The sequence below is a fragment of the Lampetra planeri genome, chromosome 1, assembly GCF_965212315.1.
Source record: "Lampetra planeri chromosome 1, kcLamPlan1.2.h2, whole genome shotgun sequence".
NCBI classification, from domain to species: Eukaryota; Metazoa; Chordata; class Hyperoartia; order Petromyzontiformes; family Petromyzontidae; genus Lampetra; species Lampetra planeri.
Genome location: NC_136107.1, coordinates 22,081,984 through 22,100,587, shown reverse-complemented (window position 1 = coordinate 22,100,587; position 18,604 = coordinate 22,081,984). Strand labels below are relative to the sequence as shown.

Below are 18,604 nucleotides of genomic sequence, written 5' to 3'. Positions count from 1 at the left end.
AAATATGCGGTTTGGAATTCTCACAGTCATCAGACCGTAAAGTCGGGTCATGGAACGTTCCTAGGAGATGTCACGTAACTATTTCTCGAGTAACCTCAAGAGGTATCTCTCACTTGGCACTAGACTGTGGAGAATGTGTGTTGCATGTCAATCATCCAAAATGTTCTGAGAACAGGAAAATCCAATTTAATGTCAAACCTAAATTTAATGACTAATTTTGTGCAGTCGTTGGCGACTATACGGTCCCTCTTCTTGAGAATGTTATGACTGCGCCCAGCTTAGAACGAGGGATCTCGGCGGTGCTTGAGTCCAGGATAAAACATTTTGGGGCATTCCTGAGTGATATTTTGGTGGAGAGAAGAACAGAAACTGAATACTCCACATTTTGTCCAGAAGTTTACAAATCCATGGAAACAAGCCAACACAGTTATCGTAAACAATATGGCTTACAGGGTCATCATTTGTAAATGTCAGAGGCACTAAAATAAATGACTGATCAATGCAGCACCAGGTAAGTATAAATGTATAAAAATATAAAGTGTAATTTGAAGGTCACAGCTTAAAGTCTAAATGCGAAAACACTTATTTTGTCATTCATTTAGTTTTTTAAGTCTCCTGCATTTTTGCCATATGAAGCTCTACAGCACTTGGGGTCAAAAAGGAAAAAACAAATCATACAAGGAAATGTATATTATCACTTTGATGAAAGAACACACCACATAGGTTACAAGTGAATTCTGAAAATCTATACAGAATGCTCACAAAGGTTATGTGGTACCATGAATGAAATGCCACATTTGAACAAAAAATCTACCAGATCTCTTAACAAAAACCCCTAAATATATCACATGAACTGCACACAACCGTTAAAGTGTGATATCTGTATTCTTTTTTTGGCATAATCTTTTTATGTATTAGCTGGACAGTCAAAGAAACATGTACATTTAAAACCTTGAATCACAAGCACAAGAATGTGCCTTTCATTGCCACTGCCCGACATATGAATGAACATGGCTTCATGTCGCTTCAACAAGTTTGGAAAGGCAAACAGCCCGTCCATTTGTTTATTATCTTGCTCAGTGGTGCTGGCTTAGAGTGTTCGACTCACAATCAGAATTTTAAAACTTAAAATCCTGGTCGTATGGGGGTTGTATCATCTTTATGGGGTCAATTAACTAGTCCAGTAGTCCCTTGGATAACGTTTTTAATCCGTTCCACGAAAACGACTGTTAACCGAAATAACTGTGCATCGAATATATACTTACAAACGCTCGAATTGGCCGAAATTGGCACCCACGTGCATCGCATGAACGTACCGTTCATCAAAATGTTAACGTTAGTCGAAACCATGGGGTTCTATGGGAAGCGAAACGTTAACCGAAAAACCGTTCACTGATGTCACTGTTAACCGAGGGACTCCTGCATGGGATCTTGAGACCATTGTCTCAAGATCAACAATAGACAGCAGTATCTTCCCAGTGCTCTCAATACAAATGGTTGTGGCGTACCGACTGCGTCGCTAATGATTGATGGCTCCGACAGGTGGCTAAATCTTGGGCTAAGTAGCAATATGCAATGAGCATCACTCGCAACAACAGTTGGGTGCACCCTTCTCGACTGGACATGAGGCCATGCTACATTCGTGCGTGTCCGTCAGGTGTAGGTCTCCCGCTGGCCCACGTCTCCCCGCTCACGCAAGCCCTGCAACCACTTATCAGAAAAGAAGCCCTCTTCGTAGTCGCCCTCTCCCTCAAACTCGGCGTCGGAAACACCGTCTTTTTCTTCTCCTTGGGACGCTGCCCCCGCTACCCCATCCTCTATTTCCATCTGGGCAGCAGAGGTGCGAGGAAACGGGCCCCAATCAGTTGTGACAGAAAAAAAATGACACACACGGGAAGACGGACGTGCAAACGCTGGCGCAAGTCGCTTGCCACTGGTGGATGATAAACACGTGCCCACTGCACAGGCTCTTAAAAGTCGTAAACAGTGTTGCCAGAGCTGACGTTTTACCGCAGTATTTAGAGATTTTCACTGTGTTCCCCTGCTACTGCTGCGGTCCAGAACGTCCACCGTTTAAATGTTTACATTGCCTACTCTGCACCACTCCCTCCCTCGTTCAGTGCTGGCTCAAGACTTATCTCTTCCCCTACACCTACAATAGCCTGCCTCCGAATTCAAATGTTTTTTGTGCAATTATAAATAAACTTTATCCTCATCTTCATTTTTGTTAAATATTGGCCTATACTTTTTATTCATATACCGTTTTCACAAATTGTTTTCCCAATTCCTGCAGTCTTAAGATGAAGTGACATTTAGTTGTTTTATTAACTGAAATCTTTTTTTAAGACATATATGTTGAAATTAATGTGTGTCACTCAGCTTCTAACAAATCATTTGCAATACTGACAAATGAATCGGTGAATGTGTGAGTAAAATAACAAGAACTTTAAACTTTTAAAACCAACATATGTCCTAAAAAAGGGCCTGGGGACTCATGACTTGTCTCTTGTAATATGATTTTTAAAAGAAGAGATAATTTGAGCAACATTAAACGCTTTTTTTTTCCATTGGCCTCGAGATTCCCCTCCTCGTCCTCCCCACCAGATCTGGCAATAACTGATCGCAAAGTGAAAGGTGCATTCCATACATGGTGCTTGCAGAGTGGGCAGCTGCGTGGTGTAGGAATAGCGAAATGAGGCAGAGTTCAGGCAGCTTTCATGAGATTATATTACACAGCTCTTCCGGAGAAGAAAGTGAATAAGTGAACATGACAAATACCACAGGATAACATGAACAATGACATGACAGCAGCTACGAAGTGTAGGCTGAAAGTGTGCACCGCTTTTTGTCATTAACACTAATTTGCATATTATTAAAATATATATGGAAGGATAACTTTTGCACAGTGTCCTGAACATTTCTGTTTCTCAATTCTTAAAAAGCATATCCCAAAATATTACCTTGCATGTGTCTATTTTATACGCCAGTGATTATTAACGTGACATTTAGGCTGTACTACATTTTGGGGGAAAATCCTACATTATTTCACAAGCCCCACCCGAGTTTGTGTATTATATTAAAGTGACCAACTTAAAAGGTAAAAGTGTCAACTGTTTGGCAGCTGTAAAGTAATGCATCAACTGCATACTTGCTTTAGATTTAATTATGGATCATACATCTCACCGGCTGGCACTGCGGTTAGAGAGCTTGACACAATCGCAGGATCAGGAGTTAAAATATCGCTTGGTGGTTGAGCCAACTTCTTACCCTTTCGGGATATGGTCATCTTATGCAAAGAATGGCTTCTGCCATTGAAATGTGGAGTTTTTACCACTGGCTCAGGGTTTTTCGATAGAGATGAATGCAACAACTCCATTGCTTGTTTGAAAAGTGACACTGACATTTGGTATCGGATAGCTAAGTGAAGCCTGGGCCTTTTCTTATTACAGAAAATCTGTACCTATTAATATGTGGGCCTCCATATAAACTGTTCAATCTTAATGCTATAGATTAGTGTCGTTATTTATTTCCTTAACTCTAAAGTATTATGAGATATTATTGAATTATTTATGTAAAAAATCCATCTAAAAATATTTCTGTATTTTCATATCAGTTTATGAACATAGTGTAAATGCCAATACCTGTGTTATTCATTTCAACAAGTAATTTCAGCAATAACACTTAATCCTATGGCCTAACTGGAAATAAAACTTCACGTAATTTAAACGGTAAAGGTTCGGTGGGCATGCACATGAATATAACTTTACATAAAAAATACTTTCACGTCTTAAAAAATTACAGCCAACATTCATAATGACCTATAAAAAATGTGTTTTCAAAACAAAAATGTAAGATTACACACCTTACAAGGAACTTTCGAATGATATTTCAGATAAAACAACTATTATGCTTAGAAATACAAAGACGTTCATTGTGGCTTTAATATGAAATGGGCTGTAACAGTCAAAAGTGTGTTCATGTATAGAAGCAGTTGATAATTTTTTGTTGAAAAAGCAATAAGCGAAAGCAGTTAGAGTGAAAGGTGATATCATTGCATGGTGTGCCCTGGACACAAGTATTTGCAGTTAGACTGGGAAGGAGTTGAGGATTTTTTTTTCTGTCACAAAGATTAGCTGCCCTGCCCTGCCACTGGAACATCGTCAATATATTCCACCACTTCTGCCTGAATGCAAAAGATTGGACAGCACAAGCAGAAACATATTGTGTGCATTAATATCACCGTATTTATTGCAAGCAAAAAAAGACCAAGTGTGATTTGTATTAATATTAGCTGAGCTGCCTGGCTTGATGGCAGCCTGGTAATATCTCAGCTGATCAATCAATGCTTCATAGGAAGGCTTTTGTGAAAGGCACTTTATAATAACCAGCAGTGGTTGTCATCTTAGAGAGAGAATTGACCCTCCCACCATGGGAATGTGGAATTTCCACTGCTGGATCAGGACTGACAACACACACAGTGTTATGTCAATGCTTGTCGAGCCTCGGTATACTTTGAATATGCCTTTCATTGCTATATACAGTCGCAAACAGAGATAATTTATAAACATAAATAAATCGGGCCATTATGACAATGCTATGCATTACCAATTTACCAAATAATTTCTTTATACGTAGCAAACAACCAATATATTAAACCTTAGTTTGTGAATGCACACATTCATATAGGCATTGTAACTCAGAAAACAGTGGCTCTATGGGTTAGTGTATTGGTGTGTGTGTGTTTGTGAGTGGGGAGCAGCTGTGCACTCTGTGTTCAATTACCAGACATGTTGCACATCATTTGTAATTTGTATTTAAACATGGACTGGGATTCTGCTATGCCAACCCATAGGCCTAATTGGCAGAGCTCTGTATCCGTATGTGTGTGTTGACCCCACTTTTTGCTGATTAACAGCCCATGCATTATGTCACTGTGTCGCTGGCAGCAGCTGTCCTCCAGCGGCAAAAGAAGGAAAAGCAGAGCGATGCTCACAATTAACAAAGCACCATGAAGCTTAAACATACCAAACAGAGACTGGGATCAATTGGCACGAATACCAACTACTCGAGCCTGCTAACTTTTGATACAAGGATCTGTGTTTCATTGGCTTGGAAGCATAGGAGAGAAGAGGTGCAGTTGCCTCCCAAATTTTAAACATGAGGAAGCCATCGACTGTGGCCCTTAAATGCACACCCTTCATGGTTCCCTAAGAAACTTGACAGGGCCAACCCCAAGGCTCATTGCCCTCCATCTTCAAAATAGTTCGACATGCCTGTTGTGCTGTGCCTGCCAATCGGGGCCACTGCTACTCAGAGGTCGCAACCGGATACCCGATACCCGTACCCTACCTCATACCCGGCTACCCGTACCCGGCCGGGTACAGGTACCCGTTTGCGACCCTGGTGCGACCGGGTACGGGTACGGGTAGACCGTGAGTCAATGGTGAGTAACTGTTTGTCACTCATTTCCCAACGTCTTGTCTCTTCTCACAATTCAAGTTCCTAGAATCAACCCACCTGCGCCTGCAACATGGCTTCATCCCAGAGGTCGCAATCGGGTACCCGATACCCGTACCCTACCCGTACCCGGCCGGGTACGGGTAGGGTACGGGTACCCGTTTGCGACCCTGGTGCGGCCGGGTACGGGTACGAGTAAGGAATCAAAACCCGTTTGCGACCTCTGCTGCTACTGTATAAGATCTCAATATATCACAATATCTGTGAGTCCTTTATTTTCGTTGGGCTATCATTTGTGGCCAGGTTGCCTCTGAAAAATAGCTATATAGCTCAGTGGACCTTACCTGGTAAAATAAAAAAATAGTTGCACAGTCGAGTTTTACCCTTTAAATCTCTCCACATTTTAAATGACTGAACTAAATGCAATTGTTCCGAATTATCATTTGTAAAACCCTGTTGTACATCGTCGTGTGAAGAGCAACATTTTTGCATTTTCTTGAATACCCTTTTAGCAAATAGGTGCATTGATAAGCATTCACACCTACCGTATACTTGGGAATTGTTCATATTTAACTAAAAGTATTTAAGCGGACTTTCTATTACCACGTAATTCATGTAGATTGCCATGCTGGAATACCTTGCATGGTACATACCTGGATGGCTGTCTCACCACCTAGGATGACAATGAACTTGTTGCTAAAGTGGCGAGAGAATGGGGATACTAAAATCCACCCATAAGAGTTTTTTTTAGTTAGATCGCATAAATATATAATTGTGTCATTAAACCTGCCACTACCCGACACAGCCAATTAGTAGGGTTTGTTACATAAACAGAACATGCCAATTCGTTTCAAATTGGCATGTTCTGTTTACGTGGCGGGTTTAACGACATATTTATATATTTACGCGATCTAACCCAAAAAAACCTGTATCATGGATATTGGTCGCGAAAGCCTACGTGTTAAACGGACTAAAATCCACATGTGCCCTTACCTCGTCATCTGGCTGGAAGTGCTCCTGTACAAACCGGAAGAGGTCTGCCTGCAGTATCAGTTGGCTGTGGTATTTGAGTGCTTCCTGCATGCACACAAAAGACAAAGATGAAGATTCCCTGGACAGCCTTAACAGACTGATAAGCAAGCACCTGTGAAGGCCGGCACAGCACAAGATGGGGTGGGTGGCCAGCACCATGTTGGCCGCCTTTGTCTCCCTAGTGATGATGTTTCCACCCTGCACCAGGTACTAATTTGAGGCTGAATCGACCTCGGGGAAGCCCATGACGGGTTCAGATAATCGTCACTAGTGTTGGCCCTGAGCGGGAATGGAACTCGGGTCGCCGGGTTTGTACCACACACACATTAACAGATACCGGCATCTCCCATTTAGTCTTACAGGCCATACGGTGCAGTAATTTTAGTTTTGTGTGCACCAAATAAGGGCAGGTATGTCTCACAAAGGGTGGTCTGACCGATCCCATGCCTGAACATATTTACGTCTCCAGTGCTGATATTTACACACATCACTCATGCACTTATTTAAGGCTGAGTCAACCTCTTGGAGACCTAAGACACGTTCAGACACTATGTGCCACTGATATCCTGCATGGCTGAGCATCAAATCCCAGTCACAAACAAAGTAAAAATATTTAAAGTTTTCGTGACTGCAGGGATTCATATTCTTGGTTCTTTCGGTAAAGTCACGTAGAAGGGAAATAATAAAATATTTTATTTATTATTTCCCTTCTACGTGAAAAATATTTTATTTTATTATATCCCTTCTACGTGACTTTACCGAAAGAACCAAGAATATAAAGTAAAAATAGTTTAATACATAGGCTTTCGCAACCAATATTATTAATCATAAAGATTTTTGGGTTAGATTGCGTAAGTATAAATGTGTCGAAACCCTCCACCACGACACAGCCAATTAGTAAGGGATTTGTCACGTAAACAAAACGCCAAAGAGTTACTACTTCAGCCCACCGGTGTGTTGGAGAGTAAATCCACAACATGTACAATTTTAGTACGACGTTTCGCTGGTAATTACAACCAGCATCATCGGGCGATTTGCCAGAATAGTGAAGCAATCCACCTGTTTCCGGTCTTAAATAGAGCAGGACGATGTCATCACCTGAACCCAATCAGGTGCAGAGATCAGAAGCGGAGGAGGGGGGGGCTATTGTAATTATATAATAGATTAGTAATTATCTAATGAGTATGTGTTTCCTCTATAAGAAATTATAATTGTAATATGTATTACTTGATAATACCCTTCCAGGCACACTAAGCCTGTAGTAATCAGAGGGGTTAAATCAATTTGTATTTCTCTGAATTTCAATGGATTCTCAAATTATCCTTGGCCAGTAATAATTCGTTTACCACAACATTTCAACGTTACCAAAATCAATTGAGTGTCCTTGTTGGCAAGCATGTTCTGCAACTGCCGACAGTTGTGTTTGAGACCATTTAATATTTATTTGGTGTTCTTGTAATCTTACACTAATGTTACGTCCCATTTGTCCAATATAGCATCTGCCATATAAGCAATTAATCCGATACAAACCTTCTGTTGATAACTTAGGCAAATCATCTTTAGTACAGTCACGTAGAATGGAAAGAATCAAATAATAAAATATAAAACAATAAAAATTATCACGACGTTTCGACTGCAAAACAAGCAATCATCATCAGGTGTGAAATCCACAGCAAGAAAATTAGAAAACTGCAAAACAAGCAATCATCATCAGGTGTGAAATTCACAGCAAGAAAATTTCATATTTTCAAAACGTCGTGATAATTTTTATTGTTTTATATTTTATTATTTCCCTTCTACGTGACTTTACCGAATGGGTGGAAGGTGTCTTATCTCATCTACTGGAATTGTACGTGGGGTAACGGCAAAGTTAAGACCTTTAGAAAGGACCGATATCATGTCGCTAGTTAAATCAGTGTTATTTAAGTTCATTAGCATTTTGTTTTTAAATTGTTCGTTATTAGTTGGGAATTGTTTGTTATGAAGTCTAGAGAATGTATTAATTTGGTTAGTTTTTTTAGGTTAAATACATTATCAGCCGATTGTGGTGTAATAGTATCGAATAATGTATGCATACACTAATGATGACATGCAAGTGCTTTAGAGATTCAGAAATGTGAGATAATTCACTTATGTTGTGCTGTATTCTCTCTAGGAACAATAGAAAAAATTATAGATTACGACGTTTCGATCGCAACACAAGTAACTGTCCAGCTGGTTAGAAATTTTGCAGGACTACTCCTTCACGGTCACCTACAGGAAGGGTGTACGGCACTGCAACGAGGATGCGCTGCCGGCCGATGTAAACCATCGGCTGCGGAATTTCCGTGCGCTGTAGTGGCGTCCATCGATGTACCACCACCCGCAATAACTGCTCCTTGAGATAACGCAATTGGTCTCACGCACGCTGAATGGGGACGCCTCCAGGTGGAGAACGCCTCCTTGTTAAAGTTGCGGCGTCGCGTTGGGACAAGAGGTAGTAAAAATATTCCAGCAGGAATGTTCCTTATAGCCCTCCATGAAGAACCTTTGATGAAGTGGGATGAGGAGCTGCAACGTTATTGCATTGTGGTGCTGACTGCTCTGCGGGGTCAACTCACACGGGCTGTCCACGTGAAATTATTGCACCTTGGAGTGCATAAAACCTTGCTGATACTGAAGCGCGACTTCTTTTGGCCCGGGATGACAGATGACGTGTACCACATGGTCAAAGGGTGTACTGACAGCGCACGCCGCAAACCCAAAAACCTTTATTATTAACGTAAAAAGAGGCCAACATTGCCTCACTCAAATAATACTTTATCTCCATTGGTGGATCTGACCCAGCGGTGGAATTCTATATTGCTATGGCAGTACCATACGAAAACCAATGAAATTTTTTGCAAAAGTGATGTTAATTCTAATTCAGAATTGATGATCTGAATTAACCTTTAGCATGCGAGTCGAGTGAATCAAGCGATCTAACCACAGTGGCGCTTAAGTCACATATACCACACACTTATAGTCAGCATCTGTGAAGCTGTTGCATCCCCTTTTGTATGACTACAACATCAGTCAGTATTAAAGGGATAATTCGGGAATTCAAAGGACGTGTTTATGGCATTCAAACAAGTCGATGTTAATGTATCAGCATGCCCTGTGGTCGTGTGCTGCCACCTTGTGGCCATGGAGTGTTTAAATGAACGCAATGGATGGATGGCACTGTCAATGCATCTCTATGCCCCATGGCTGTCTTGGATTTGCTTGTTGAGATAATACACCACAGACGAACACTTAAGTGTGTATGCCATACACGTTCATGTGCTTCGTATGTGTAGGCTGCGTTAATGCACTCGGTACTTTACTTCGATTATAATGAGCCCATCAACCAGATGGCATTGTCGTTTAAATCCTGGTTAATAAAGTTTGGCACAGCTTGTTATTTTTCTGGGGTCGATTAATTGACCACCGCTTTACGGAAAACCAAAATCGAGAATGGTACCACCCCATGCTAACCACTGATTAAAAAAAAAACATTCATCAATTTGACAGAGCTGCAGTCACTTGGACTCCAACTGCATGCATTGTGTGTGCACCCGAGTGTGTGCACAGAACTCACTGGTCTGGCGTTGAAGTCCTCATCGGTGAGATTGAGAGAGTCGCGGTGGAACTGGTAATAATCAAAGTTCTGCTTCATCACCGTGTCATTCTTGTCGAACAGGAGGTAGGAGGCGACACACGATATTGCCTGTTTGAAGTTGTCCTCTGGAATAACAGAAGGTGAGGAGAAAGCATCATATTCTGACAAAGGGCTGCACGGGATCGACACTGAACAGGGATACCACTGGGTGAGACTATGCGGAGATGTATTTCTTGTTTCCATGACCACTGCAAAGTGTGCTTGAACCTGACTGGCCTGGAATTGTGCTGATATCAATCTCTTAACACTGCCCATAATTATCTGAGAATCCATGTTGCAGTCGAGACACAAGCATGCGAAAGAGCTCACTTGTTGAAGTGTGCCGGCAGAGCACACTTTAACTGGGCCGAACACAAGCCCACTCATGATGTATGAATACTGGCAGAGACTGCAGTGAGGTACAGGCAGAGAGCGATGGTGTGGAGCGATGGTGTGGAGCGATGGCAGGAGACGCGCACTCACGCTTGTAGTAGGAGAACTGCAGGTAGTGGTACATGGTCGGCACAAACTTTTCCACCAAGAAGCCCCCGACCACGGGCGTAAGTTTCTCCTCGCACTGTTGCTTGCAGTGGAGCACCTCCACAAAGTGGTCTGCGGATTATTACACACGTTACCATTCTCTTTCGCTCTCCTTTGTATTTATTTATCATCAATTTCTGTCACACTCTTGACAAGCGTTTAGTCAAAATATCGTGGACGGATCAACCATTCCACCAATAGCAAAACCATTTAGGGTTTCTGTACAATGTACCTTGTGGTCATCCATTTAATTTCACAATATAAAGTTATTAATTGCTTTAAAATTTGGAGCTCATTATAATTAGAACACAGCTAAATGACTACAGGATCATGCAGTAATCACCATAATACCAAGTCTCCCCCGAGTATCATGCTGTCAATTGAATGATCTCGTCAAGGAGCAAAAACCATCAGCGAACTCCGGTCATCCTTGCAGCGTTTTCTTTAGCCATCGAACAAAGATGGTCACTGCATCGTGCGATTTCAGATGCGCTTCCGCGGCCGTCTGGAACGCTCTTCCTTCCGATATTAGGAACCTACTGGAACTATGCACTTTTAATTCTAGATTGAAAACGAATTCTTTAGAAACGCTTTTTGTGTTAAGTTTGTCCTTCCCCCTCACCCGTGATCAGCGCGGTTGGCTACGTACGGTGAAAAATAAGTTCAACATACGTACATACAATATCAGGCAGGCTGCATTTCGTGTAGCTACCAATCTGAATAAAAACGTCCTAATATCTAAATAGGTGATCATATTAGACGGAAGTGTGCACAGAATGTGCTGCCCACTCACAAGCATGCCGAATGGACACGCGTTGGTTACCGGCGATGGAGGGGTAGAAGTCCTTGAAGTGGGTGATCTCCCGCGAGCCCTCGCAGCCTGCTGAGCAGTCATCATAAGCCTTGAAGTACACCGGCAGGGTCTGCTCCATGTTCGTGATGCAGGTCTGATAGTTCTCTGCATTGAAGGCCTTGGCTGCAGCCACGAACGTGCCCTGTGGACAACAATGCACACACACCCCCACACAACAGCCGTCATTCGTCGCTAATTGGCAGTAATGTCACCACAGTGCCTGTGTCAGGTTAGGTGCACTTTGAGGCCACATTAAGTGGAGAAGGCTTGCTTGTAGGAGGTCACGGAACAGAGCCAGGTTGTATGGGGTAACACATAACAGCCTCAATCACATAATAGCCTCACCACTGTTTAGTTAATGCCATTGTTTAGTTGATGCCATGCATTTAGCTTTGGAAAAGGGGGAACAATGAGTTCCACGACTTTAAGTTTTCGTGACTGCAGGGATCCACACTCTTTGGTTCTTTCGGTGAAGTCACGTAGGTATAAAAAATAAAATAAATTTAATTTAATTTAATCACAATTTATTTTATTTTATATACCTACGTTACTTTACCACAAGGACCAAAGAGTATGAGTTCCACGACTACAATTAATCATATTTCAGGTTAACGTCAAAGTATCTCCATGCATAAAGTAGCATTCTGGGGTATAAATATCAGATTATGGAAGGTATTGTGAAATTACTTTAATTTATACCAATCTTACCTATAAACGTAATTTTTTGTGTGTCTGTCTGTGGACGCGCACTTGCGAAGGATTTGGCTCGTAAACCGTGGGGTTTACGTGAAAAAAAAACAGTAACCGGGTACCACGCCGTAAGCCCCGTGGTGAGCCAGTGCTATTCTGTTTTCCCATCCGTCAACTTTAAAGTAGTTAAATGAGCAATGTAGTGCTATTTATTATTATTTAATTATTTCATAGCGCGCTAAAGCTGCCCGGGGGTTGCAACGCACACGAGTCATCGGTGGAGGGGGGGGGGGATTTCTCATTCGCGTTACAAATGCAAAAAAAAATACACACAACGCTGAGGTAAATTCATCAAAGTGTCATGTCCACTTCTCCCCCCCCACCCCAATGTGTGCACTTACTACTATAGGGTCGGTAGATACTAATATTATAGCGCTTAGATAGTATTATTGTAGCGCGTGCAGGGGGATAGTGGGGGGTGGGGGGCAGGGGTTGCGGCCCAGCCCCCAGCCTACCAAGGTGTCACCTCAGCCGGCTGGGCAATCTAGGCAAGGCTGGAGGCTCTGCACAGGACTAGGCCTCACCACGCCAGTCTGTCAGGTGAGTACTTTGTGCTATAGAGTCGATAAATACTGCTATAGAGTCAGCATGTACTACTGTGGTGATAGCAGGTACCACCACAGTCAGTATGCACTGCTGTAATCATAGCAGGTACCACCACAGTATGCACTGCTATAATAGCAGATACCACCACAGTCAGTATGCACTGCTGTTATCATAGCAGATACCACCACAGTCAGTATGCACTGCTGTAATCATAGCAGATACCACCACAGTTAGTATGCACTGCTGTAATCATAGCAGGTGCCACCACCATCAGTATTCACTGCTGTTATCATAGCATATACCACCACAGTCAGTATGCACTGCTATAATCATAGCAGGTACCACCACAGTCAGTATGCACTGCCATCATAGCAATCTAGACGAGGCCGGGGGCTCTGCACGGGACTAGGCCTCACCACGGCAATGTTAAGTACTATTTTCTTGCTTCTTTCGCTAAACCTATTTTTTAAATCATAACCTTGCAAACATGACATTAATAATGTTTGTGTGCAGACAACTAATATTTATATTTCTTTCTTCTTTGATAAACTCACATACATAGAAGCCTATTATTTTAATAATTACCTTGGAAAAATACACATATATAATAGCCCAGATCTGTCCTTCTGTGACTGTGATTCACGCCCCCGGATTGGTTGAAGTGCGTCACGTGACCGCGAGCTGCCCACTTCGAGAAGCAGCAGCATCCAGGCCAAAGCGCCGGAGACGCAGCCACAGAAAGCTGATGGTCGATCCACTCACACATGGCTCACTCACACACAATCGCATGCAGCTCAGAGGAGATGGGTGAGTGAGAGTGAGGCAGAGCCGTGCTCCGTCCACTGCTGCCCTGAGGGACCCCCGTGCTCTCCACTGCTGGCTTGAGGGAGAGCCATGCTCTGTCCACTGCTGCCCTGAGGGAGAGCCGTGCTCTGCCCATTACATTAGTACTCGAGTTTTTTTGGTGCTTAAATCCACTGCTGGATGAAGGCCCACCACACGCTACGCGAGAGGATCGTAAGGATTTACTTGGCCAGTCTGTTGGGGGCTGCCGCACGCTGTGGTTGTTGGGGGGTGCCGCAGGCTGTGGTTGTTGGGGGGTGCCGCAGGCCGTGGTTGTTCAAGGCCGCCACAGGCTGTGGTTATTATTTAAATAATTACCCCGAACAACCACAGCCTGCGGTTGTGGTCGCTGCAGGCGGGGGCGCCTCAGGCGCCCCCGCACACCCACATACCATGTTGTTGGGGGGCGCCAACATGGTATGTGTCTAAGTTCTTGTGTGCGTATGAGTCCATGTGCGTCTCTGCCACAATGTGTGTGTGTGTACGTCCGTGTGTGTATCAGTCGATGTGTGTGCGAGTCGATGTGTGTGTGCGTGAGTTGATATGTCTGTGTGTCAGTCGATGTGTGTGTGTGTTAGTCAATGTGTGTGCGTCGTCTGTGTGTGTAGACCACTAATATTTTAAATTTTTGTAATATTTATGTGTGTGTCTAAGTCCATGTGTGTGTGTGAGTCGATGTGTCTGTGTGTGAGTCGGTGTGTGTGTGTAAGTCCATGTGTGCAAATCCATGTGTGTGTGAGTCCATTAGTGTGTGTGCGTCGATATGTGTGTGTGGTTCGATGTGTGTGTGTGAGAGTCGATGTGTGTGTGAGTCAATATGTGTGTGTTAGTCGATATGTGTGTGTAAGTCCACATGTGTGTGTGTATGAGTCGATGTGTGTGTGTGTGTGTGGTCGATGTGTCTTTGTACGTCCATGTGTGTGTGTGTAGGTCCCTCTGTGTGCGAGTCCATGTATGTGTGTGTGTGCGTCGATATGTGTGTGTAAGTCTATGTGTGTGTGTGAAATTCGATGTGTGTGGGTCTAAAGTCGATGTCTGTGTGTGTAAGTCCATGTCTGTGTGTGTAAGTCGATGTGTTTCTACAAATATGTGGAGCCGAATAAGCTCAGAAATTTCTTAGCGAATGACCGCATTTCTGGAAACCTGCTTTTGTCCAGCTGCCATTAAAGTGGCGGCCCTCACTGTCAACTTTTTTTTTGCAGTCGCCATGGCAGAAATGATGCGAGAAGGGTTCGCGGCACGGATACAGAGCCAGAGAGCACTAGAATGGTGCTGCCACCGTGTGGCGAAAGGAGGAATTATTTATTTATTCTGACAGAGCTAGCGAGCCATAAATAACACATTATAAGTCCGAAGCTGCGGGCCCGCAGGCCGGACTTTGGACATGCCTGGTCTAAGCTGATGTGTGTGTCAGTCCATGTGTGTGTCTTAGTCTATGTGTATGTGTGAGTCGCTTGTGTGTGTGTAAGTCGATATGTCTGCCTGTAAGTCGATGTGTGTGTGTGGCTCTATGTGTGTGTGTGAGCCGATATATGTGTGTGTACGTCGCTGTGCGTGTGTGTGTACATCGATGTGTGTGTAAGTTGATGTGTGTGTGTGTGGGTCGATGTATGTGTGTAAGTGGCCCGTGACCTCCTGCCAGCGGGCGTTCGACACTTCACGTGGCCTCAAGGTGCACATGGCCTGGCACAAGCGTCGTGGTGACGTCACCGCCACTTAGTGGCGAATGGCGGTTGTTGTTGTAAGTCGATGTGTGTGCATGGCTCCATGTGAGTGTGTAAGTCCATTGCTTTGTGTGTGTGTAGGTCCATGTGTGTGTGTGAGTCGATGTGTGTGTGTGTAAGTGAAAACAAAAAAATACATAGTTTGTGCGTCTAAATCGATGTGTGAGTCGATGTATGTGTGTGTGAGTCGATGTATGTCTGTGTGAGTCGATGTGTGTGTGAAAGTCCATGTGTGTGTGTGAGTCGATGTGTGTGTGTAAGTAGATATGTCTGCGTGTCAGTTGATGTGTGTGTGTGGCTCTATGTTCGTGTGTGAGTCGATGTGTGTTTGTGTATATATGTGTGTCAGTCGATGTGTGTGTGTGTGTATGTCGATGTGTGTGTGTGTGTGAGTCCATGTGTGTGTGTTCGTCCATATGTGTGTGTGAGTCCATGTGTGTATGTAACTCCATGTGTGTGTATCTAAAGTCTATATCTGTGTGTGTCAGTCCATGTGTGTGTGTAAGTCGATGTGTTTGTGTGTGTGGGTCAATGTCTGTAAGTGTGTGTAAGTCGATGTGTGTGTCTGTCTTTTTCGACCGGGAAACGCTGGGTACTTCCCGCGAGTATTTAATAATACTAATGATACTTGCAAAGTGTAAAACCGGTGGTCAAGGTGCAGAGTTGCAATTAAATGCTCACACCACTGCTGATGGATGGAAGGACCTCCAAGCAACAATGTAGCCTCTCTAGAATATATTTGGCCTACTTCAACTGAAAAGAACCCCCAATGGCAATAATTATTTATGAAATGGTCACCGTTGATGGTCATACTGTTAGAGAATTTTTCAGGCTGGGTGAGTAATTAACTTTGAGAAAGTTTGCGAGATCAAGTGAGGAAGCTGCTAGTTTATCCCTCTGCAATTGACAATGAGTAACAATTCTTCAGCAAGCAACAGTGATTATTATACAGAAAGCTTGCTCCCGACTGTAAAAATATGTAATTTATACAATTGGCTCTCCCATGTAAGGGGAGATCATTCACAGCACCATTGACTTTGTAAATGCTGGTCAGGGCCATCATGGGGCAGTGCAAGGTCTCACTCACGTCATATGCAAGAGCCTCCAGGTCTCGAAAATATTCGTCCTCTATGTTTGGCAGCGTGCGGTAGAACGCCATATTCTTCTGCATCATCTCGTCATCCGGGTTCTTGCGCAGGTATGTGTAGGTGGCCGCTATGGCCTTGGGCACATTGTTAACCTGAGCATGGTAAGCCACAGACACAAAGACACATCATATCAGCAAATATTACTCACTTAATGCATAAAACTGAGTTCCACTGCTGAACTCGCAACTGGTGCCAATGTTCGACTTTTGCAGTTTCAAATTCTGACATCAAATAATTCAATCTTTTCATGGTGAAGTGGTGCAGTGGTTAGCACATGGCGCCATAAACCTGATAACCCAAATTCATTGGCATGGCTAACATCTGGTGATACCTAAACCAGTCGTGGACATCCCCATCACCAAACTGCAATTAGCAGCGTCGTGATGGTCAAAAATCCCTATGATTTACCATGTAGGGAGACCATCATCCAGCAGTGGATTTACCAAGGGCTCTATTTCATTTAAGCCTTTTCTTATTCGAACATGTCCAACATAGATGACCAGTGTATGCATATCACAGAGCCTATATATATGTGTCATACACAAGCCAAGCATACATACCTATGTGCTTTTTTCCCTTGGCACACCAAAATGGTTTTATGTCTTAGCCAAATCTGCAGCCTCAATAAAATTATTTGTCACGAGCCTCAGTGGCACTCGGAACATCACTCTATTAGCCACCCATTTATATTAAGTAAATGAAAGGTGGAATTCACTCCAAACATCAATTGTTTCTTTTTATGCAATCCAATCAGTGGTCATCTATCTACTGGCTTCAGGTCATCTTGGGTTCCAAGCCTGGCCCATACTTTTCCTTGAGCTCAACTGTCACCATTTAACTCACAAACTTGGATATAGTCAAAAGCTCAATGGCTCCAGGATGTATGTAACAAGCACATGGCACACCTGGCCACCAGTAAAAATTCCACATTTCCATAACGGAGGCCAGCCCACGTGATAGGTTGGGTTAAGTTTTTAAATATTAAAAACTTCTCAAATATGAGTCAAAAGAGCTAACCACAGTGCCATAAGGCCAGATGCACTTGCCTGTAGGCTGATCGCATGTTTCACCAGCTCGGTCTCACCTTGAAGTAGCACAGCTGCAGGAACTGGTAGGGCACCCGGTTTTCGTAATCGTTGAGTAGTTCTCTGGTGGGCAGCGACTGTCGAAAAGCGGGCAGCACCTGCTTACATCTCTTGAGACACTGAGCCCTTCTGAGCAGCATGGCAAAGGTCCTGAGCTCTCCCAGCTCATCCTCCTTGCTGTCCGTGGCAAGAGCCACCTCCTTCTCATCGGGCACATTCATGTACAGTTGCTGGTTCTTTTGCTCCTGAGTCTGCTGCAGATTTTGCTCAGAGGTCTGTTGGTCATTTTGCTCCTGGCTCTGCTGAATCTTCTGCTTGTGCAGGGTCAGCTGCTCAAGGTGCTGATGCATGGTCTGCTGGCTGCAATTGAGGTTGCAAAAAGCCTCGCTGTTCTTGAGCAGCCGGTGCAACCGCAGGCTCATCTCCAGGTACTCCACACACTCTGGCCACTTCTCGTCCGTGTACTGGTCCGTGCCGAAGCGGTAGGCCGACTCCAAGGGCATCAGCTCGTCCCGGGGGAAGCTCCGAAAGTTGTAGCGCTCGTACTGGGCGCCCACGCCCGTGGCCAGCAGGGTCACCAGCAGGGCCAGCAATGGTGCCACCACCAACAGTGTTGGTGTCCCGAGTCCTGCTGACCCCTTCCCAGCACCTGGCCATATCCGCAACCCAGGCAAAGGACACGACTTGGGCCAAATCCCAGACTGTGGCCACTTTCTTGCGCCTGGCCACCCCAATTGTTTCTCTAGCCACACTTCTGATCGCGGCATTGCCGAGCCCCTTTTGTATTGCACTTTCACAGTACTGGTGAGCCTGCTGATGATGGTGGCGGTGCTTGTGCGTTTGTTTGCCTGCTAAGGGCCCTCTCTACACTGTGTACGTGGGTGCTGTGCGCGTGGGTAAACTGTGACCTGAGCACCAGCTGCTTCGTGGCACACGACAGACCATTTCACTTCGAACCAAGGGAGAGT

At 44.0% G+C, this 18,604-nt stretch overlaps 1 protein-coding gene across 3 annotated transcripts; it reads right to left on the bottom strand.

The window, feature by feature from the left end:
- Window positions 1–1,530: 1,530 nt before the first annotated feature.
- On the bottom strand, window positions 1,531–18,604 carry LOC144720148 (cartilage-associated protein-like). 3 transcript variants are annotated; one of them, XM_078596658.1, is made up of 7 exons: window positions 17,636–18,604; window positions 16,491–16,643; window positions 11,511–11,682; window positions 10,631–10,759; window positions 10,088–10,233; window positions 6,451–6,534; window positions 1,531–1,827 (listed from the first exon to the last, which is right to left on the bottom strand). In XM_078596658.1, exons 1-7 carry the CDS (start codon window positions 18,401–18,403, stop codon window positions 1,654–1,656), a joined length of 1,626 nt encoding a protein of 541 aa, XP_078452784.1. In that variant the 5' UTR covers window positions 18,404–18,604; the 3' UTR covers window positions 1,531–1,653. The 3 variants fall into 3 exon arrangements, with proteins under 3 accessions (XP_078452784.1, XP_078452793.1, XP_078452798.1); XM_078596667.1 differs by lacking the exon at window positions 1,531–1,827 and adding an exon at window positions 4,001–4,183; XM_078596672.1 differs by lacking the exon at window positions 1,531–1,827 and adding an exon at window positions 4,808–4,949.

Bases quoted from the DNA above. Each gene is read 5' to 3' on its own strand.
- LOC144720148 (XM_078596658.1), bottom strand. From the start codon at position 18,403: ATGCCGCGATCAGAAGTGTGGCTAGAGAAACAATTGGGGTGGCCAGGC. The intron at 16,644-17,635 runs GTGAGACCGAGC...TACCATGCTCAG, and splicing joins TGCAGCTGTGCTACTTCAAG to GTTAACAATGTGCCCAAGGC. The intron at 10,234-10,630 runs GTGAGTGCGCGT...CTGTTATTCCAG, and splicing joins GCAGTTCTCCTACTACAAGC to AGGACAACTTCAAACAGGCA.